This window comes from Heptranchias perlo, chromosome 24 (genome assembly GCF_035084215.1).
Source record: "Heptranchias perlo isolate sHepPer1 chromosome 24, sHepPer1.hap1, whole genome shotgun sequence".
Lineage (NCBI taxonomy): Eukaryota > Metazoa > Chordata > Chondrichthyes > Hexanchiformes > Hexanchidae > Heptranchias > Heptranchias perlo.
This window is the reverse complement of record NC_090348.1, coordinates 49,872,576-49,895,353: the sequence shown is the minus strand read 5'-3', so window position 1 is coordinate 49,895,353 and position 22,778 is coordinate 49,872,576. Positions and strand designations below refer to the sequence as shown.

General features: G+C 49.2%; 1 protein-coding gene across 1 annotated transcript in view; it reads left to right on the top strand.

Moving 5' to 3' along the window:
• ncaph2 (non-SMC condensin II complex, subunit H2) overlaps positions 1-22,778 on the top strand; it is a 71,136-nt gene that overhangs the window by 37,903 nt on the left and 10,455 nt on the right. Inside the window, exons 12-16 of the mRNA XM_068005270.1 lie at positions 5,205-5,271; positions 11,479-11,583; positions 12,122-12,175; positions 15,013-15,083; positions 15,870-15,987. Coding sequence (XP_067861371.1) covers positions 5,205-5,271; positions 11,479-11,583; positions 12,122-12,175; positions 15,013-15,083; positions 15,870-15,987 — 415 coding nt within the window. The remainder of the gene's footprint in view (positions 1-5,204; positions 5,272-11,478; positions 11,584-12,121; positions 12,176-15,012; positions 15,084-15,869; positions 15,988-22,778) is intronic.

The window sequence follows — 22,778 nt, the reverse complement described above, 5'->3', positions numbered from 1 at the left end:
TTCCTACCTATGTCGTTGGTCCCAATGTGGACCACGACCTCTGCCTGCTCACCCTCCCCCTTGAGAATGCCCTGAAGCCGCTCAGTGACATCCATGACCCTGGCACCAGGGAGGCAACAAACCATCCTGGAGTCACGTTTACGGCCACAGAAATGCCTGTCTGTTCCCCTTACGATAGAATCCCCTACCACTATAGCTCTTCCACTCTTTTTCCTCCCAGCCTGTGCAGCAGAGCTACCCCTGGTGCCAGGAAGTTGGCTGCTGCTGCCTTCCCCTGATAAGTCATCCCCCTCAACAATATCCAAAGCGGTATATTTGTTTGAGAGGGGGATGGCCACAGTGGACCCCTGCACTGCCTGCCTGCTCCTCTTACTCTGCCTGGTGGTCACCCAATTACTTCCTGCCTGGACAACCTTTACCTGCGGTGTGACCATCTCACTAAACGTGCTATCCACGACGTTCTCAGCATCGTGAATGCTCCTGAATGAATCCATCCGCAGCTCCAGTGCCACAATGCGGTTTGTCAGTAGCTGCAGCTGGATACATTTCCCGCACACATGGTCGTCAGGGACACCAGAAGGGTCCCTGATTTCCCACATAGAGCAGGAAGAGCATAACACGGGGCTGGGCTGTCCTGACATGACTTACCCTTTAACTAATTAATTCAAATTAAATGAATCCCACCAATTTCACTTCAATTAAAAGGTATACTCAAGGGCCCTTGCTGAACAGCAGTCCCCCACTACACAACAGAGACCCTAGAATCCACAAACTCTAACCTTAGACAAATTCAGCAGAAAAATACTCACCAGCCAATCACTTACCTCTTCCTTGGTGACGTCCCACTTGGATTACTTTTTGCTTCTTATTTATCTTAGGTCCAGGAGTTAAGTCGCTGTGATGTCGCACAGTAGTTGTCTCTTGGTGCAGGTCTGCTGCTGCTTTTATTTCACAATCTCAGTCTTCTACTCTCAGGTCCACTACCGCTCTGCAGGAAAAGTTTGGAAAAGCAAGGCAAAGCAGCACCTCCTTCCCCCACTTCACCAAACTCCCACACTTGTGCACATAATAGACCCGACTCCCCAATACACACACCAGGAAATTAACTATGTGCACGTTCATTTCCTGGTGTGTGTATTGGGGAGTCGGGTCTATTTGGTGCACGTTAATTTCCTGGTGTGTGTATTGGGGAGCCTGGTGTATTGTGTCTGTTCTGTTTGGTCTCTTGTAAATAAGAAGGAAGGAACCTCTGATAATACAGCACCTTTCACATCCTCAGGATGTCCCAAAGTGCTTCACAGTCAATGAGTTACTTTTGAAGTGTATTCATTGTTAGATAGGTGAACATGGCAGCAAATTGCACACAGCAAGATTCCACAAACAGCAATCAGATGAAAGACTGGTTAATCTGTAGTTGTAGTGCTTGTTGGAAATGTGGCCAGGAGACCTCTCTGCTTGTTTTCAAATAGTGCCATGGCATCTTTTAAGTCCACCTGAATTAGCAGATGGGGCCTTAATTTAGCAAAATGCAGCACTACATCAGTAATGCCCTGCAGTGTCGGCCTAGATTGTGCTCACACAGCTTAAATTTATATAGCACCTTCAATGTTTTAACAAAATCCCGAGATATTCTGAACAGGACACAATAAGTTTGTGGAAAATGATTGTGGAGCAGGAATGGAGAGATTAAGAAGAGTGATGAAAATTTTATCAAACAGAGGTTTAGGCAGACAATTCGAGAGAGTAGGACCTAGGCAGCAGAAAGCCTAGTAACCAACAGTAGGGCAAAGGGAGAGGGGATGCACTGAGGTTGGAGTCAGGAACGGAGTGTTTGGGGTGGGGGGGCTGAGGGAGCTGAGGAGGTTGGAAAGATAAGGAGAAGCAAGGCCTTGAAGGGATTTAAAGATGAGGATTTTAAATTTAAGGCATCTGGGGTGGATGGGAGCCGGTGTGGGTCAGTGAGGAGAGCAGTGATCGAACAGGACTTAGTACAGGGCAAGATAGAGCAGCAGAGCTTCGAATGTTAGAATTTATAAGGGGGCGGAGGATGAAGGCGGGGGGCGAATGTTGGAATAGTCGAGTCTGGAGGTGATAAAGGCCAGTGTGAGGATTTCAGCAGCAGAGGGACTGAGAAAGGGGTGGAGGTGGGCAATGTTGTGGAGGTGGAAGTTGGTAGTCTTTGTGATAAAGAAGGTTGGCAGCATGTCGGTGAAGAATTGGAGGGGCCCCAAGGATAGATTGCTCAGACTCTGAAGGTGTTGGTGGGTGGGGGAACAGAAGTTAATGATTTCTGGCTAGACCAGGTGTGGTCTAGAGTGTCCCTCTCCAACTTGAGGGAACAAAGATGTGGACTGTATCTGGGGGATATTGATGGTTTTTCTGGAGGAAAGGCCATTGAAAGAATCAAAGGGGGGGGGGGATAAATGGGCTGACAGCTTCAGAGGGTCAAGGGTGAGAGATTTGAGAATTCAAGAGTGCAACTGCAAGTGACTGAGAGTTTCTTTCCTTGGGCAGAAAGTGACCATAGAAGAATCATAGAATCATAGAAGTTACAACATGGAAACAGGCCCTTCGGCCCAACATGTCCATGTCGCCCAGTTTATACCACTAAGCTAGTCCCAATTGCCTGCACTTGGCCCATATCCCTCTATACACATCTTACCCATGTAACTGTCCAAATGCTTTTTAAAAGACAAAATTGTACCCGCCTCTACTACTGCCTCTGGCAGCTCGTTCCAGACACTCACCACCCTTTGAGTGAAAAAATTGCCCCTCTGGACCCTTTTGTATCTCTCCCCTCTCACCTTAAATCTATGCCCCCTCGTTATAGACTCCCCTACCTTTGGGAAAAGATTTTGACTATCGACCTTATCTATGCCCCTCATTATTTTATAGACTTCTATAAGATCACCCCTTAACCTCCTACTCTCCAGGGAAAAAAGTCCCAGTCTGTCTAACCTCTCCCTGTAAGTCAAACCATCAAGTCCCGGTAGCATCCTAGTAAATCTTTTCTGCACTCTTTCTAGTTTAATAATATCCTTTCTATAATAGGGTGACCAGAACTGTACACAGTACTCCAAGTGTGGCCTCACCAATGCCCTGTACAACTTCAACAAGACATCCCAACTCCTGCATTCAATGTTCTGACCAATGAAACCAAGCATGCCGAATGCCTTCTTCACCACCCTATCCACCTGTGACTCCACTTTCAAGGAGCTATGAATCTGTACTCCCAGATCTCTTTGTTCTATAACTCTCCCCAACGCCCTACCATTAACGGAGTAGGTCCTGGCCCGATTCGATCTACCAAAATGCATCACCTCACATTTATCTAAATTAAACTCCATCTGCCATTCATCGGCCCACTGGCCCAATTGATCAAGATCCCGTTGCAATCCTAGATAACCTTCTTCACTGTCCACAATGCCACCAATCTTGGTGTCATCTGCAAACTTACTAACCATGCCTCCTAAATTCTCATCCAAATCATTAATATAAATAACAAATAACAGCGGACCCAGCACCGATCCCTGAGGCACACCGCTGGACACAGGCATCCAGTTTGAAAAACAACCCTCTACAACCACCCTCTGTCTTCTGTCGTCAAGCCAATTTTGTATCCAATTGGCTACCTCACCTTGGATCCCATGAGATTTAACCTTATGCAACAACCTACCATGCGGTACCTTGTCAAATGCTTTGCTGAAGTCCATGTAGACCACGTCTACTGCACAGCCCTCATCTATCTTCTTGGTTACCCCTTCAAAAAACTCAATCAAATTCGTGAGTCATGATTTTCCTCTCACAAAACCATGCTGACTGTTCCTAATTAGTCCCTGCCTCTCCAAATGCCTGTAGATCCTGTCCCTCAGAATACCCTCTAACAACTTACCCACTACAGATGTCAGGCTCACTGGTCTGTAGTTCCCAGGCTTTTCCCTGCCGCCCTTCTTAAACAAAGGCACAACATTTGCTACCCTCCAATCTTCAGGCACCTCACCTGTAGCGGTGGATGATTCAAATATCTCTGCTAGGGGACCCGCAATTTCCTCCCTAACCTCCCATAACGTCCTGGGATACATTTGATCAGGTCCCGGAGATTTATCTACCATAGTGAGATTGTAGATGGATGGGGGTATGTGGGTGATTAGGGAAGCATGGAAGTGGTTAATTGCCTTATTGGTGATCAGGACTTTGGGTGGAAAGAGATCACTAGAAATGGTGACGTTGGGGTGGTCCGAGATGTGGGTCAGGGAATTAATATGGAAGGTGAGAGCGAGGGGGGACGGGAGTGTCGTGAATTTCAGAGGCGAGGAGGCAAAGGGAGTTGAGATGAAAATTAAAATCACCGAGAGTGAGGAGTCGGTTGGTGTGTAAGGCGAGAGAAGGGAGGACGTTTCAGAGATAGTCAATTTGGGCTTGGAGTCGGTGATGGACAACAGGGATTTTAACTGAAAGGCGAGAGGTATGGAGAAAGGCAAAGTACAATGGAGGAAGAGCCAGAGGAGATGAGGGAGAAGACTTGAAGATGATGTCCATGGCAGCTTGGGCGGGGCAAATGGTGATGAGCAAAGCCAGAAGGGAAGCTTCTGTATGGAGAAAGATTCAACACCCGTGAGCCATGTTTCAGTACCTGGGAGCCATACATCTCCACAGTAAGATCAAGGTGCCTCGGGTGAGTGAGCTGACATTCTGGAGTAAACTATGGAGACAAATGGTGGTGATCGAACTGCTGGTGTGGCCTCAAACACAGTAATGAGTTGAGTGATTGGGACAGGGGTTAATCCCCGAGGAAGTTGCTGGCTCAAGTGGTCCGAGAGTGGAGGACAGGGCATTTGGTGGTCTCCCGTTCCACTCCAGAGACTTAAGCATATAATCCAGGCTGACACTCCAGTGCAGTGGTGAGGGAGTGCTGCACTGTCGGAGGGGCTGTCTTTATCCCTCAACCAACATTAAAAACAGATAATTTGGTCATGTATCTCATTGCTGTTTGTGGGACCTTGCTGTGTGCAAATTAGCTGCTGTGTTTGCCAACATTACAACAGTGACTACATCGCAATTAATTGCCTGCGATATCTTTGCGGCGTTCTGAGGTTGTGGAAGGTGATATATAAATGCAAGTTCTCGCCCTCTCCCCTGCCCGCCCTCGCCCTCGCCCTCTCCCTCGCCCCCCCTCACTGACTTGTTGCCTGTTTGTGCTGCAGGAAGTCCTTGATCCCTGGAGGAGCCTCGACCCTTTTGAAGCCACTGAAGACAAGCCATTCAAGAAAGGTACATTGTTGAGTATGTGCCGCCTCCTGTCTTGGTGCTGTGCCAGAGCCCTCCTGGGAGGGAGAGGGGGAGTCTGGACATGGGGACATGAACACAAGTAAACCAGAAACCTTTCTTAGATTCAACAGGGAATACTGATGACATCATCAGGAAATGAGCTGGGGGGAGGGGTTACTGAGTGCTAGCTGTCTGATTATCGAGAGTCTGTGTGATTATTCTATCATGGGCTCCCCTCTGTATCTCCCCTTCCCCACTACCTGTTGATCCCTTCTTCAAGGAATGCTGGTGATGAAAATTTCAGAAGTGCTATTCATATCCAATGACTCAATTCCCCCTTTCAGTAGATATCAACAGGTCTCCACAAAGGTGTGCTGGCAGCAGAGCAGGAGTCACAGCTTGCTGTATAACTCTGGTGTGTAAGTGCAGCCTCATGGTACCTGAGGGGGGAGGTGTGGCTGAAATGTATCCCAGGCTGTTAAAAGAAACCAGGGAGGAAATAGTGGAGGCTTTAACAATCATTTTCCAAACTTCACTGGATACAGACGTAGTACCGGAGGATTGGAGGACTGCTAACATTGTACGGTTGTTTAAAAAGGGAGTAATTACAGGCCAGTCAGTCTAACCTCGGTGGTGGGCAAATTATTGGAATCAATTCTGAGGGACAGGATAAACTGTCACTTAGAAAGGCACGGAGTAATCAAGGACAGTCAGCACGGATTTGTTAAGGGGAGATCGTGTCTGACTAACTTGATCAAACTTTTTGAGGAGGTGACAAGGAGGATCGATCAGGGTAGCGTAATTAGAAACATGGAAACATAGAAAATAGGAGCAGGAGTAGGCCATTCGGCCCTTCGAGCCTGCTCTGCCATTCAGTATGATCATGGCTGATCCTCTATCTCAATACCATATTCCCGTTCTCTCCCCATACCCCTTGATGCCTTTTGTGTCTAGAAATCTATCTAGCTCGTTCTTAAATATATTCAGTGACTTGGCCTCCACAGCCTTCTGTGGTAGAGAATTCCACAGGTTCACCACCCTCTGAGTGAAGACATTTCTCCTCATCTCAGTTCTAAATGTCCTAACCCGTATCCTGAGACTGTGACCCCTCGTTCTGGACCCCCACAGCCAGGGTAAATGTCCTCCCTGCATCTAGTCTGTCTCGTCTTGCCAGAATTTTATATATTTCAATGAGATCCCCTCTCATTCTTCTAAACTCGAGTGAATACAGGCCGAGTCGACCCAATCTCTCCTCATACGACAGTCCTGCCATCCCAGGAATCAGTCTGGTGAACTTTCACCGTACTTTCTCTATAGCAAGTATATCCTTAGGTAAGGAGACCAAAACTGCACACAATAATTGATGTCGTCTACGTGGATTTTAGCAAGGCTTTTGACAAGGTCCCACATGGCAGATTGGTCAAAAAAGTAAAGGCCCATGGGATTCAAGGGAAATTAGCAAATGGAGTTCAATCCGGAGAAGTGTGAAGTAATGCATTTGGGGAGAGCAAACAAGGCAAGGGAATACACAATAAATGGGAGGATACTGAAAGGTGTAGAGGAAGTGAGGGACCTTGGAGAGCATGTCCACAGATCCCTGAAGGTAGCAGGACAGGTAGATAAGGTGGTTAAGAAGGCATATGGGATATTTTCTTTTATTAGCCGAGGCACAGAATATAAAAGCAGGGAGGTTATGCTGGATCTGTATAAAACATTGATTAGGCCACAGCTTGAGTACTGCGCACAGTTCTGGTCACCACATTACAGGAAGGATGTAATTGCTCTCGAGAGGGTACAGAGGAGATTTATGATGACAGATTGGATAGGCTGGGGTTGTTTTTCTTGGAACAGTGGAGTGTGTGGGGTGATTTAATTGAGGTGTATAAAATGATGAGGGGCCTAGATAGAGTGGATAGGAAGGACCTATTTCCCTTAGCAGAGAGGTTAATAACCAGGGGGCACAGATTTAAAGTAATTGGTAGAAGAATTAGAGCAGAAATGAGGAAAAATGTTTTCACCCAGAGGGTGGTGGGGGTCTGGAACTCACTGCCTGAGAGGGAGGGAGAGGCAGAAACCCTCAACTCATTTTAAAAAAAATACTTGGATGTGCACCTGAAGAGCCGTGACCTGCAGAGCTACGGACCAAATGCGGGAAAGTGGGATTAGGCTGGGTGGCTCATTTCTCAGCCGGCGCGGACACGATGGGCCGAATGGCCTCCTTCTGTGCTGTAAATTTTCTACGATTCTGTGAAATGTTTGAGCAGGGAGTGGAGGAAGCTGCAAGATCGGATCGGGGGAGGGATAGTCTGCTCCTGACCTGAGAGCATTAGGATGTAGTGCCACAGTTACTGCCTGCACCTGGGAGGCCAACTTGGGCTGAGAGTGCTGGTCGTCTATTGAACCGGGGGAGGCACTACAGCTGATCCTGATCCTGGCCTCTCAACGTCAGCACCACAGGTACTTTCCAGCGGTATAGCGCTCAGGAGTCTCAAAATTAGAGCCAGGCTGTTCAGGAATGAAATCAGGAAGCACTTTATCACACAAAGGGGAGTGGAAATCTGGAACTCTCTTCCCCCAAAAGGCCATGGATGCCGGGGGTCAATTACAGCTTTGAAGACTGAGAGCGATAGATTTTTATTAGGTAAGGGTATCAATGGAGTTCAGGTACAGATCAGCCATGATCTAATTGAATGGTGGAACAGCCCGAGCGGATGAGTGGCCTCCTCCTGTTCCTGTGTACCTGGCTGAGTGTTTTTTATGCTCTTCCTTTGCCTCCAGCCCATTATACCCAGTTACACAGACCCTCCTACACAGCCTGTACGGCCCGGTTACACACAGACCCTCCTACACAGCCTGTATGGCCCGGTTGCACACTGGAGGAGGAGGCTCCGCAAACATCCCCATTCTCAATGATGGCGGAGTCCAGCACGTGAGTGCAAAAGACAAGGCTGAAGCGTTTGCAACCATCTTCAGCCAGAAGTGCCGAGTGGATGATCCATCTCAGCCTCCTCCCGATATCCCCACCATCACTGAAGCCAGTCTTCGGCCAATTCGATTCACTCCATGTGATATCAAGAAACGGCTGAGTGCACTGGATACAGCAAAGGCTATGGGCCCCGACAACATCCCAGCTGTAGTGCTGAAGACTTGTGCTCCAGAACTAGCTGCGCCTCTAGCCAAGCTGTTCCAGTACAGCTGCAACACTGGCATCTACCCGACAATGTGGAAAATTGCCCAGGTATGTCCTGTCCACAAAAAGCAGGACAAATCCAATCCGGCCAATTACCGCCCCATCAGTCTACTCTCAATCATCAGCAAAGTGATGGAAGGTGTCGTCGACAGTGCTATCAAGCGGCACTTACTCACCAATAACCTGCTCACTGATGCTCAGTTTGGGTTCCGCCAGGACCACTCGGCTCCAGACCTCATTACAGCCTTGGTCCAAACATGGACAAAAGAGCTGAATTCCAGCGGTGAGGTGAGAGTGACTGCCCTTGACATCAAGGCAGCATTTGACCGAGTGTGGCACCAAGGAGCCCTAGTAAAATTGAAATCCATGGGAATCAGGGGGAAAACTCTCCAGTGGCTGGAGTCATACCTAGCACAAAGGAAGATGGTAGTGGTTGTTGGAGGCCAATCATCTCAGCCCCAGGACATTGCTGCAGGAGTTCCCCAGGGCAGTGTCCTAGGCCCAACCATCTTCAGCTGCTTCATCAATGACCTTCCCTCCATCATAAGGTCAGAAATGGGGATGTTCGCTGATGACTGCACAGTGTTCAGTTCCATTCGCAACCCCTCAGATAATGAAGCAGTCCGAGCCCGCATGCAGCAAGACCTGGACAACATCCAGGCTTGGGCTCATAAGTGGCAAGTAACATTCGCTCCAGACAAGTGCCAGGCAATGACCATCTCCAACAAGAGAAAGTCTAACCACCTCCCCTTGACATTCAACAGCATTACCATCGCCGAATCCCCCACCATCAACATCCTGGGGGTCACCATTGACCAGAAACTGAACTGGACCAGCCATATAAATACTGTGGCTACGAGAGCAGGTCAGAGGCTGGGTATTCTGCGGCGAGTGACTCACCTCCTGACTCCCCAAAGCCTTTCCACCATCTACAAGGCACAAGTCAGGAGTGTGATGGAATACTCTCCACTTGCCTGGATGAGTGCAGCTCCAACAACACTCAAGAAGCTCGACACCATCCAAGATAAAGCAGCCCGCTTGATTGGCACCCCATCCATCACCCTAAACATTCACTCCCTTCACCACCGGCGCACTGTGGCTGCAGTGTGTACCATCCACAGGATGTACTGCAGCAACTCGCCAAGGCTTCTTCGACAGCACCTCCCAAACCCGCGACCTCTACCATCTAGAAGGACAAGGGCAGCAGGCACATGGGAACAACACCACCTGCACGTTCCCCTCCAAGTCACACACCATCCCGACTTGGAAATATATCGGCCGTTCCTTCATCGTCGCTGGGTCAAAATCCTGGAACTCCCTTCCTAACAGCGCTGTGGGAGAACCTTCACCACACGGACTGCAGCGGTTGAAGAAGGCGGCTCACCACCACCTTCTCAAGGGCAATTAGGGATGGGCAATAAATGCCGGCCTCGCCAGCGACGCCCACATCCCGTGAACGAATAAAATAAAAAAAAAGACCCTCCTACACAGCCTGTACGGCCCGGTTACACACAGACCCTCCTACACAGCCTGTACGGCCCGGTTACACACAGACCCTCCTACACAGCCTGTACGGCCCGGTTACACACAGACCCTCCTACACAGCCTGTACGGCCCGGTTACACACAGACCCTCCTTCACACCCTGTACGGCCCGGTTACACACAGACCCTCCTACACAGCCTGTACGGCCCGGTTACACACAGACCCTCCTACACAGCCTGTACGGCCCGGTTACACACAGACCCTCCTACACAGCCTGTACGGCCCGGTTACACACAGACCCTCCTACACAGCCTGTACGGCCCGGTTACACACAGACCCTCCGACACAGCCTGTACGGCCCGGTTACACACAGACCCTCCTACACAGCCTGTACGGCCCGGTTACACACAGACCCTCCTACACAGCCTGTACGGCCCGGTTACACACAGACCCTCCTTCACACCCTGTACGGCCCGGTTACACACAGACCCTCCTACACAGCCTGTACGGCCCGGTTACACACAGACCCTCCTACACAGCCTGTACGGCCCGGTTACACACAGGCCCTCCGACACAGCCTGTACGGCCCGGTTACACACAGACCCTCCTACACAGCCTGTACGGCCCGGTTAAACACAGACCCTCCTACACAGCCTGTACGGCCCGGTTACACAGACCCTCCGACACAGCCTGTACGGCCCGGTTACACAGACCCTCCTACACAGCCTGTACGGCCCGGTTACACACAGACCCTCCTACACAGCCTGTATGGCCCGGTTACACACAGACCCTCCTACACAGCCTGTACGGCCCGGTTACACACAGACCCTCCTACACAGCCTGTACGGCCCGGTTACACACAGGCCCTCCTACACAGCCTGTACGGCCCGGTTACACAGACCCTCCTACACAGCCTGTACGGCCCGGTTACACACAGACCCTCCTACACAGCCTGTACGGCCCGGTTACACAGACCCTCCTACACAGCCTGTACGGCCCGGTTACACACAGACCCTCCTACACAGCCTGTACGGCCCGGTTACACACAGACCCTCCTACACATCCTGTACGGCCCGGTTACACACAGACCCTCCTACACAGCCTGTACGGCCCGGTTACACACAGACCCTCCTACACAGCCTGTACGGCCCGGTTACACACAGACCCTCCTACACACCCTGTATGGCCCGGTTACACACAGACCCTCCTACACAGCCTGTACGGCCCGGTTACACAGACCCTCCTACACAGCCTGTACGGCCCGGTTACACAGACCCTCCTACACAGCCTGTACGGCCCGGTTACACACAGACCCTCCTACGCACCCTGTAGGGCCCGGTTACACACAGACCCTCCTACACAGCCTGTACTGCCCGGTTACACACAGACCCTCCTACACACCAATGTGTCATCAAGCGAGCCACTGTGTGGGTGAGACTGGACCTTGGGTGTAATGGGGACTTGTTTGGGGTGATTGATTCCTCTTGTTACTCTGTTCTATTCTCAGACTTGTCGTTGTGACCTTGTATTTTGCAGGAAAGCACTTTGTCATCCCTCCTTGTGTCGATATCACAGGAAACAAACGGAAACGGAAAACCTTTATGAAGCTGAAAGAGTTTGGGAGGTGGCTCTCTGGAACGTGTGAGTAGCTCCTGAGTTGGCCCTCACCGTGTTCGTTGAATCCATGGAGTCCATGCTGCACACGTGCGCCTGTGCCCTGTGCGAGGTCCGCGCCCGTGCCGCGAATACCTGCAACATAAATCTTAGCTGAAGCAATGATTACTTTTCCCTCTCGCCAGCACGCATTGAAACTTATGGAACTGCATTCCAGTGTGGGTGACATTAACACAGCTCTTGTGCTCATGTGTCACTCATTACACGTGTGTTATTGTACAGTGTGGCTCGTGTTGGTGCGCTCGACAGTAACATTCACTGCTGCTGTCATTTTGTACTGCCTTCTCACCTGAGCCTACTTTCTGTCTCTCTGTCCCTCTCTCAGTCTGTCCTCCCCCTCCCCCCCCCCCCCCCCCCCGCCCCAGCCCGCCTTCTCGGTCAGTCCGCCCGCTCCCCACCACCCCCCCTACCCGATCTCTGTCTGTCACTCGCTGGCTGTTGCCCACCATCTGTCGTCCGCCCGTCCTCGTCCCCTCTCTTACTCTTTTTTGTCCCCCCCTCTCAGATCACGGTGGATGGAACGATGTGAAGAGCAGGAGAAGGGGCCCCAAGTTTGCAGGTGAGAGGCACTGCTGAGGGGCGGGGGCTGTGGGTGGGGGCGGGGCCAGTCTGCCTTCCTGCAGCAATTGGGCCTGCCATTCAGACGGTTTTCTTTAACTTTACTGAATATAAGAAGTGGAGTGAGTCGGGCGGAGTGAGTCGGGCGGAGTGAGTCGGGCGGAGTGAGTCGGGCGGAGTGAGTCGGGCGGAGTGAGTCGGGCGGAGTGAGTCGGGCGGACTCAGTGTATCCCCCATATCCTGACTGAATCCCACTCCTTTACTGAGGAAAATACTGCATCCTCATGTTACCCATTTCCCCCCCCCCACCGCACAAAGCCAGGTCTGCATCCTCCCACGGGACAGAACAGTCTGGTTCAGCCTGAGTCAATGGCCTATAAGAGGGATGGAATCGGAGAGTGAACAGAGTTTGTGGAGGGGGCGAGAGAGGTGGTGGTGAGGTAGAGCTGGATGTCGTCAGCAAACATATGGAACCTGACATTGTGTTTTCAGATGATGTCGCCATGGCGACCATGCAAATGAGATATAGGAGGGGGCCAAGGATAAATCTTTGGGGGACATCAGAGGAAATGGTGCGGGGGTGGGAAGAGAAGCCCTTGCAGGAGATCCTCTGGCTGCGACTGGGTAGATAAGAATGGAACCGGGCGAGGGCAGTCCCAGCCAGCTGGACGATGGAGGAGGGGCGTTGGAGAAGGACGGTGTGGTCAACCGCGTCAGAGACTGCAGACAGGTCGAGAAGGATGAGGAGAGATAGTTTACCACCATCACAGTCACAGAGGATGTCATTGTGACTTTGATAAGGGCCATTTCTGTACTGTGGCAGGGACGGAAACCTGATTTGGAGGGACTCAAACATGGAGTTGAAGGAAAGATGGACAAGGATTTGTGAGGTGACAACACGTCCAAGGACTTTGGAGAGGAAAGGGAGGTTAGAGATGGGACGGTAGTTTGCTAGGAGAGAGGAGTCAAGAGTGGGTTTTTTGAGGAGGGGGACAGTACCTGAGGCGAGGGAACCATTAATAATACAAGCTAACATGGGGGCCAGGAAGGGAGATTGGGTGGTCAGCAGTTTGGTGGGAATAGGGTTAAGGGAACAGGAGGTGGGTCTCCTGGACAAGATGAGCTCATCGAGGGCGTGAGGGGAGATAGGAGAGAAACTAGAGAAAGATGCGAGTTCAAGGCGAGGGCAGTGGGGAACCGTAGAGGAAGTTTGGCTCAGTGGGCCAGGGGAAGGGAGGGAAGTGGCCGAGGCAGCTGAATGGATGGTCTCAATTTTAGTAACAAAGTAGTCCATGAGCTGTTTGCACTTGTTGGAGATGAGGGTGGAGGGGGCAGGGGAGAGGGGTTTGGAGTGGAGACAAGAAGCTGGGGGCTATCTTTGCATTCCAGGATGATGCTAGAGTAGTGAGCAGTTAGGCAGAGGAGAGCAGGACCTGATAGTGCTTGATATGGTCCAGCCAGATCTGGCTATGCATGGCTAAACCAGTGGTGCACCAGATACGTTGAGGCCTCCACTGTATGCAGGCTCTGGCTCCTGTTGGGTTTGGGCTCTTCTGATCAGTTTTCTTCCCAGCTTTTCACCACAGACTTTGTGCTATGCAGTGTGAGGAACCACACTCTCCCTCCCCCTCTTTCCCCCCCACTCCGCCTCTCCCTCTCCCTCCCACTGATCTCTGTAAATGGAATCGTGAGGGGGATCTCTGCAAACGGGGCGAGGGGGATCTCTAAATGGGTTCACGGGGCGAGGGGGGATCTCTAAATGGGGTTCACGGGGCGAGGGGGGATCTCTAAATGGGGTTCACGGGGCGAGGGGGATTTCTAAATGGGGTTCACGGGGCGAGGGGGGATCTCTAAATGGGGTTCACGGGGCGAGGGGGGATCTCTAAATGGGGTTCACGGGGCGAGGGGGGATCTCTAAATGGGTTCACGGGGCGAGGGGGGGATCACGGCAAACGGGGTTCACGGGGCGAGGGGGGATTTCTAAATGGGGTTCACGGGGCGAGGGGGGATCTCTAAATGGGGTTCACGGGGCGAGGGGGATCTCTAAATGGGTTCACGGGGCGAGGGGGGGATCTCTAAATGGGGTTCACGGGGCGAGGGGGGATCTCTAAATGGGGTTCACGGGGCGAGGGGGATTTCTAAATGGGGTTCACGGGGCGAGGGGGATTTCTAAATGGGGTTCACGGGGCGAGGGGGATCTCTAAATGGGGTTCACGGGGCGAGGGGGGATCTCTAAATGGGGTTCACGGGGCGAGGGGGATCTCTAAATGGGGTTCACGGGGCGAGGGGGGATCTCTAAATGGGTTCACGGGGCGAGGGGGGATCTCTAAATGGGGTTCATGGGGCGAGGGGGATTTCTAAATGGGGTTCACGGGGCGAGGGGGGATCTCTAAATGGGGTTCATGGGGCGAGGGGGGATCTCTAAATGGGGTTCACGGGGCGAGGGGGGATCTCTAAATGGGTTCACGGGGCGAGGGGGGATCTCTAAATGGGGTTCATGGGGCGAGGGGGATTTCTAAATGGGGTTCATGGGGCGAGGGGGATTTCTAAATGGGGTTCATGGGGCGAGGGGGATTTCTAAACGGGGTTCATGGGGCGAGGGGATCTCTAAATGGGGTTCATGGGGCGAGGGGGATTTCTAAATGGGGTTCATGGGGCGAGGGGGATTTCTAAATGGGGTTCATGGGGCGAGGGGGGATCACGGCAAACAGGGCTCACGCGGCGAGGTGGGGGGGTTCTCTGAGTATCATGTTTTATTGAGGGTGGCAGCTGGTGAGTTTGCCTTGTGTTGTGTTTTACTGACTGACTGATTCTTAAAATGGTCTCTCTTCTTTGCAGACATGGAGGTTCTGTACTGGCAACACATGAAGGAGAGACTCAGGGCCCAAAGGAAACATCAGCAAAGGATGGTGAGTGTTTGGGGAGACCCGTGAGTGAGTGTCAGGAGGGAAAGTCCTGCGGATTATCAGAAACTCTCTGAACAGTGTGAGGTTTGACACTCCTCAAAAGCCGTGTACAGAGAAAACCAGGAATATTAACAGCAAGAGCTCCCTCATTGGGTCAGGGTGTGACTGTAGGTCTTGGATTATTCCAGGTCTGCGCTGAGTTCGCTCATCTCAGCTGGCAGCAAGTAGGGGCACTACAATCGACCTCAGTACCCCTCCGAGAGGGGAAATATCAGCCAGGGTTCCTACTCCTGATCATCCAGTGAGCCACTACTGCGAACTGCTAGTCAGTGAAAGATCGTTCCCACTGGTCAGTGAATCAGTAACTAGGGACACAGACTGAGGATTTATCACTGGGAAGAATGAAGTTAGAAATGTTTGCACACACACGATTATTACACGTGGGTGGGGGCACGGTGTGCGTGGGTGGTGTGACTGGGAGCTGAAGCTGGCCCTTGACCCACAGATATGTGGGAGTGAGCTGTCTGTGGGAAGGTCTCAGCTATGAGTTGGGAGTAAGAGTTGTAAGCGGGGGAGAATCTGATTTGAGGGATATAAATGGCCAGTGGAGGTGGTTTGTGGGGCACACAGGTTGATGTGGGGCACAGGCTAAAGGGGAGTTGGTGAATAATGAGTCTGATTCAGGTGCTGCACTTTGCCCTGATTTGTGTTTGCTGATATATTCTGGTTTGTGTCAGCGCTCCTGCTGTTTGTGTATATGATTATGCTAATAAAGTCTTTCCTCTGCAGCTTGCTGTGCGTGGGCGGGTAATAGAGGAGTTGGAGATTGAAACAGGGAACATGGAAGAAGAATTCAACGACTTGCAGGAGCAAGCTGAAGACCATCTGGATCACGATGGAGTGGCAGGTGATGAAAGGGAAGAGATTTCACACATTTATACACTTCCCACACTGACAATGTGTCTCCTCGAGGAAACAAAGGACAAATGCAGGAGCTCCTGGGAATCTGCCCAAACTGGAACTGACCACCAGGTGATAGCCTGCTCACCCCTCGGAGATTGGTCACTTCTGGGCTCAGGCACTGCTCTCCCTTTCTCGCAGCTGCAGGGTCTCTGTTGTCTTGGAATGGAATTGTAGTGTGGGACTTGGACTTGGGGAAGTCACCGGCTCTCCTGATGGTTTGAATGATGGCATTGGCTGCCATTCTGAGAGGCCGCAGTATAAGCTGGACCATCCTGTATAGGTGGGTTTCAGTAGTTTTAGGGAATAAATGATAATGGGGTGTGTGCATAAGTCTCTACCCCAATCCACTGGCACAGTTGCACCATTCACCATCTGCACTTCTGCCAGGTCCTTTCACGCTGAGACTGCTGTGTTTCTGATCTGTCCCTGTAACTCGGTCCTCCGCTGCCAGGGACTCAGTCTGTGGCCAACTCCTTGGCTTGAATATTTTCCTTGTGCCTTTGTGTCCAGAACAAGATGGCAGAGGGAATATAATGTGGGAAAATGTGAAGTTATCCACTTTGGGAGGAAAAATAAAAAGCAAAATATTATTATTTGAATGGAGAAATACTACAAAATGCTGCGGTACAGAGGGATCTGGGTGTCCTCGTACATGAGACACAAAAAGTCAACATACAGGTGCAGCAGGTAATCTGGGAGGCAAACGGAATATTGGCCTTTATTTCTAGGGGGATGGAGTATAAAAGCAGGGAAGTCATGCTACAACTGTACAGGGGGCTGGTGAGAACACACCTGGAGCACTGCGTGCAGTTCTGGTGCCCTTATTTAAGGAAGGACATACTTGCATTGGAGGCAGTTCAGAGAAGGTTCACTAGGTTGATTCCGGGTATGGAAGGGTTGTCTTATGAGGAAAGATTGAACAGGTCGGGTCTATACTCATTGGAGTTTAGAAGAATGAGAGGAGATCTTATTGAAACATACAAGATTCTGAGGGGACTCGATAGGGTAGATGCTGAGAGGATGTTACCCCTCATGGGGGAATCTAAAACTAGGGGGCATAGTCTCAGAATAAGGGGTCGCCTGTTTAAGATGGAAATGAGGAGGAACAACTTCTCCCAGAGGGACATGAATCATTGGAATTCTTTACCCCAAAAAGCTGTGGAGGCTGAGTCATTGAATACATTCAAGGCTGAGTTAGACAAATTTCTGATCAGCAAGGGAATCAAAGGATATGGGGAAAAGGCGGGAAAGTGGAATTGAGGTAAAAATCAGATCAGCCATGATCTCATTAAATGGGGGAGCAGGCTCGAGGGGCCGAATGGCCTACTCCTGCTCCTATCTCTTATGGTCTAACAAGACATGATGCATGAGCTTGATTAGCCAGAGCCCTGGGAAGCAAGACCTACTCCAACTTGTTTTCCATTGTTTTGGCTGGATAGAATCATGCTATATTCCAGTACGGAAACGAGCCATTCGATCTATTAAATCCGCACCAGTGTTTCTGTGCATGAGACACTCAGTCTAATCCCATGCTCCATAAACCTTTTAATATTCTACCTTTTCAAGCAACTATCTAATTCCGTTTTAACAGAATTATGGACTGCCAGAGAATTCCACATTCGAACCGCCCTCTGTGTAAAGAATTTTTGTTTAACTGTTCCTTTAATTATCTTCAATTTGCCCTCTCGTCACGATCTCGCCCATCGGTGGAAACAGTTTACCTCTTCATAATCTTGAAGACCTTGATCAATCTTCTCAATTCTAGTGGGAAAGAGCCCTAACTCAAGTCTCCCTTTATAACTGTAGCCCCTCATCTGTGGAACCTTCCCAGTGAATCTATGCTGCACCTTTCCCATTGCTTTTATATCCTTTCTATAATAGGGTGCCTAAAACTCCAACTGTGGCCTCACCAAAGTTTTGTAAAAGTTTAACATCACCTCCCTGCTTTAGTATTCCTTGCCTCCAGACACAAAACCAAGGATTCCATTTTCCTTTTAAATAGCCGTATCTCACTGCTCTGATCCCTTTAATGACTTGTGTATCTGCACACCAAGGTCCCTCTGTTCTACTCCATTTGAAATCTCACCATTTAAAGTGTATTTCTTTCACCTTCCAAAATGTATTACCATCACATTTTTCTACATTAAACTGCATATCCCCCCTATCTGCCCACCCCTATCGTGACCTCTGAACTTTTACTGCCCGTCTCACAATTTGCAATTATCCCAATTTGCTGCCGTCAACAAATTTCAATATTGTTCCCTCTCCTCCGCCCTCTTTCTTTCCCCACCCCCACCTCTCCAGTCCACCACCTCTCCAAGATGGGGAGATCAGGATGTTCACAAGAACATACAAGAAAAGACCAAGTTCATCTAGTTCACCTTCTACAATCCTGATAGTCGCATAGTACGATGATAATGGAGTTACTGACTAATCACAGCAATCAATCTCGATCAATTAATCTCCAACAGACCCAGACATGAGGCGAGGAAAACCCCAATAGTGGAGAGCTTTGGGAATCATGGGTCCAAAGTCACCTGATCTCCCGAGCCTGTTACACTCACCACAGGTCATGTCTCAAATTACTCAGATACTGCATCCCAAAATGTTACTTGCTGAAAGAAATCGATCTAATTTGCATTTTAATAAATCAATACTAACTGCTCCCACCGTCTCCCCAGGGAGCCTGTTCCACTCACTCACTGAAATATTGTTCCCACAGATTAATTTTGAATTTACCCCTCTTCAAATGCAGGCCGTGTCCTCTGGTTCTACTGTTCTGGACAATGTGAAATAGCTCGTCATGGTCGACATTTGCTAGTCCTTTTAGAATCCTAAAAACAGCAATCAAACTTCTTTTTTCTAGTGAGAAAATGCCCACGTCACATAATTGTTCCTCGTGTAAAGGGTACTCCTGTACTGAACATGGAATTCTTATCGGGGGTAAAGAGTTAATATATTCCAGTACTGAACTGGTTTCAGAGTTATTGAATGTGAAGGGATTATACAGTCTGCTCTGTACCAGTCTCCGTGTTATTGTATGTGAAGGGATTATACAGTCTGTGCTCTGTACTAGTCTCCGTGTTATTGAGTGTGGAGGGATTATACAGTCTGTGCTCTGTACTAGTCTCCGTGTTATTGAGTGTGGAGGGATTATACAGTCTGTGCTCTGTACTAGTCTCCGTGTTATTGAGTGTGGAGGGATTATACAGTCTGTGCTCTGTACTAGTCTCCGTGCTATTGAGTGTGGAGGGATTATACAGTCTGTGCTCTGTACTAGTCTCCGTGTTATTGTATGTGAAGGGATTATACAGTCTGTGCTCTGTACTAGTCTCCGTGCTATTGAGTGTGGAGGGATTATACAGTCTGTGCTCTGTAATAGTCTCCGTGTTATTGTATGTGAAGGGATTATACAGTCTGTGCTCTGTACTAGTCTCCGTGTTATTGTATGTGAAGGGATTATACAGTCTGTGCTCTGTACTAGTCTCCGTGTTATTGAGTGTGGAGGGATTATACAGTCTGTGGTCTGTACTAGTCTCCGTGCTATTGAATGTGAAGGGATTATACAGTCTGTGCTCTGTACTAGTCTCCGTGTTATTGTATGTGAAGGGATTATACAGTCTGTGCTCTGTTCTAGTCTCCGTGCTATTGAGTGTGGAGGGATTATACAGTCTGTGCTCTGTACTAGTCTCCGTGTTATTGTATGTGAAGGGATTATACAGTCTGTGCTCTGTTCTAGTCTCCGTGCTATTGAGTGTGGAGGGATTATACAGTCTGTGCTCTGTTCTAGTCTCCGTGTTATTGAGTGTGGAGGGATTATACAGTCTGTGCTCTGTACTAGTCTCCGTGTTATTGAGTGTGGAGGGATTATACAGTCTGTGGTCTGTACTAGTCTCCGTGCTATTGAATGTGAAGGGATTATACAGTCTGTGCTCTGTACTAGTCTCCGTGTTATTGTATGTGAAGGGATTATACAGTCTGTGCTCTGTTCTAGTCTCCGTGCTATTGAGTGTGGAGGGATTATACAGTCTGTGCTCTGTACTAGTCTCCGTGTTATTGAGTGTGGAGGGATTATACAGTCTGTGCTCTGTACTAGTCTCCGTGTTATTGAGTGTGGAGGGATTATACAGTCTGTGCTCTGTACTAGTCTCCGTGCTATTGAGTGTGGAGGGATTATACAGTCTGTGCTCTGTACTAGTCTCCGTGTTATTGTATGTGAAGGGATTATACAGTCTGTGCTCTGTACTAGTCTCCGTGTTATTGTATGTGAAGGGATTATACAGTCTGTGCTCTGTACTAGTCTCCGTGTTATTGTATGTGAAGGGATTATACAGTCTGTGCTCTGTACTAGTCTCCGTGTTATTGTATGTGAAGGGATTATACAGTCTGTGCTCTGTACTAGTCTCCGTGTTATTGAGTGTGGAGGGATTATACAGTCTGTGGTCTGTACTAGTCTCCGTGCTATTGAATGTGAAGGGATTATACAGTCTGTGCTCTGTACTAGTCTCCGTGTTATTGAGTGTGGAGGGATTATACAGTCTGTGCTCTGTACTAGTCTCCGTGTTATTGAGTGTGGAGGGATTATACAGTCTGTGCTCTGTACTAGTCTCCGTGCTATTGAGTGTGGAGGGATTATACAGTCTGCTCTGTACCAGTCTCCGTGTTATTGAGTGTGGAGGGATTATACAGTCTGTGCTCTGTACTAGTCTCCGTGTTATTGTATGTGAAGGGATTATACAGTCTGTGCTCTGTACTAGTCTCCGTGTTATTGAGTGTGGAGGGATTATACAGTCTGTGCTCTGTACTAGTCTCCGTGTTATTGAGTGTGGAGGGATTATACAGTCTGTGCTCTGTACTAGTCTCCGTGTTATTGAGTGTGAAGGGATTATACAGTCTGTGCTCTGTACTAGTCTCCGTGTTATTGAGTGTGAAGGGATTATACAGTCTGTGCTCTGTACTAGTCTCCGTGTTATTGTATGTGAAGGGATTATACAGTCTGTGCTCTGTACCAGTCTCCGTGTTATTGAGTGTGGAGGGATTATACAGTCTGTGGTCTGTACTAGTCTCCGTGCTATTGAATGTGAAGGGATTATACAGTCTGTGCTCTGTACTAGTCTCCGTGTTATTGAGTGTGAAGGGATTATACAGTCTGTGCTCTGTACTAGTCTCCGTGTTATTGTGTGGAGGGATTATACAGTCTGCTCTGTACTAGTCTCCGTGTTATTGAGTGTGAAGGGATTATACAGTCTGTGCTCTGTACTAGTCTCCGTGTTATTGTATGTGAAGGGATTATACAGTCTGCTCTGTACTAGTCTCCGTGTTATTGAGTGTGAAGGGATTATACAGTCTGTGCTCTGTACTAGTCTCCGTGTTATTGAGTGTGAAGGGATTATACAGTCTGTGCTCTACTGAGGTGTCGGGAATGTGCTGCATCCGTGGCCTTTCGCAGTAGGTCTGTGCCACAAACATTAATATTCAGAGACTGTTGTCACTGTAACAAAACATTTCAACAATGAATGAATGTTCTGCGTTTAATGGCTAATTATGACTGGGATCAACTGTGTGTGTGTGTGTGTGTGTGTGTGTGTGTGTGTAAGTGACGGATCAGCTGACTAGAGAGGATGCTGCCATTGTAGCAGTAGAGGAGGAGATAGCAGCGATATTGGACAGGATAAAAATAGATAAAGGAGGTACTTAAAAGATTGACAGTACTCAAAGTAGAAAAGTCACCCGGTCCGGATGAGATTCATCCTCGGTTACTGAGGGAAGTAAGGGTGGAAATTGTGGGGGCTCTGGCCACAATCTCCCAATCCTCCTTAGATATGGGGACAGTACCAGAGGACTGGAGGATTGTAAATGTTACACCCTGTTCACAGAAGGGGAGGGGGATAAACCCAGCAATTACAGGCCAGTCAGTCTAACGTCGGTGGTGGGAAAACTTTGAGGCAACAATCCGGGACAAAATTAATTGGCACTTGGAAAAGTCTGGGCAATAAATGAAAGTCAGCACGGGTTTGTTAACAGAATATCATGTTTGACTAACTTGATTGAATTCTTTGATGAAGTAACGGAGAGGGTTGATGAGGGTAGTGTGGTTGATGTGTATATGGACTTTCAAAAGGCATTTGATAAAGTGCCACATAATAGACTTGTTAGCAAAATTAAAGCCCATGGGATTAAAGGGACAGTGACAGCGTGGATACAAAATTGGCTACGGGACAGAGACCAAAGAGAACGGTTGTTTCTCAGACTGGAGGGAAGTTTACAGTGGTGTTCCCCAGGGGTCAGTGTTAGGACCACTGCTCTTTTTGATATTTATTAATAACCTGGACTCGGGTATCGAGGGTATAATTTCAAAGTTTGCTGATGACACAAAACTTGGAAATGTAGTAAACAATGAGGAGGACAGAGACAGACTGGTGAAATGGGCAGACACATGGCAGGTGGAATTTAACACAGAGAAGTGTGAAGTGATGCATTTTGGTCGGAAGAATGAGGAGAGGCAAAATAAACGAAATGGTCCAATTTTAAAGGGGGTGCAGGAACAGAGAGACCTGGGGGTGAATGTACACAAATCTTTGAAGGTGACAGGACAAGTTGAGATGGCTGCTAAAAAAGCATATGGGATCCTGGGCTTAATAAATAGAGGCAGAGAGTACAAAAGCAAGGAAGTTATGCTAAACCTTTTTAAAACACTGGTTCGGCCTCAGCTGGAGGATTGTGTTCAGTTCTGGT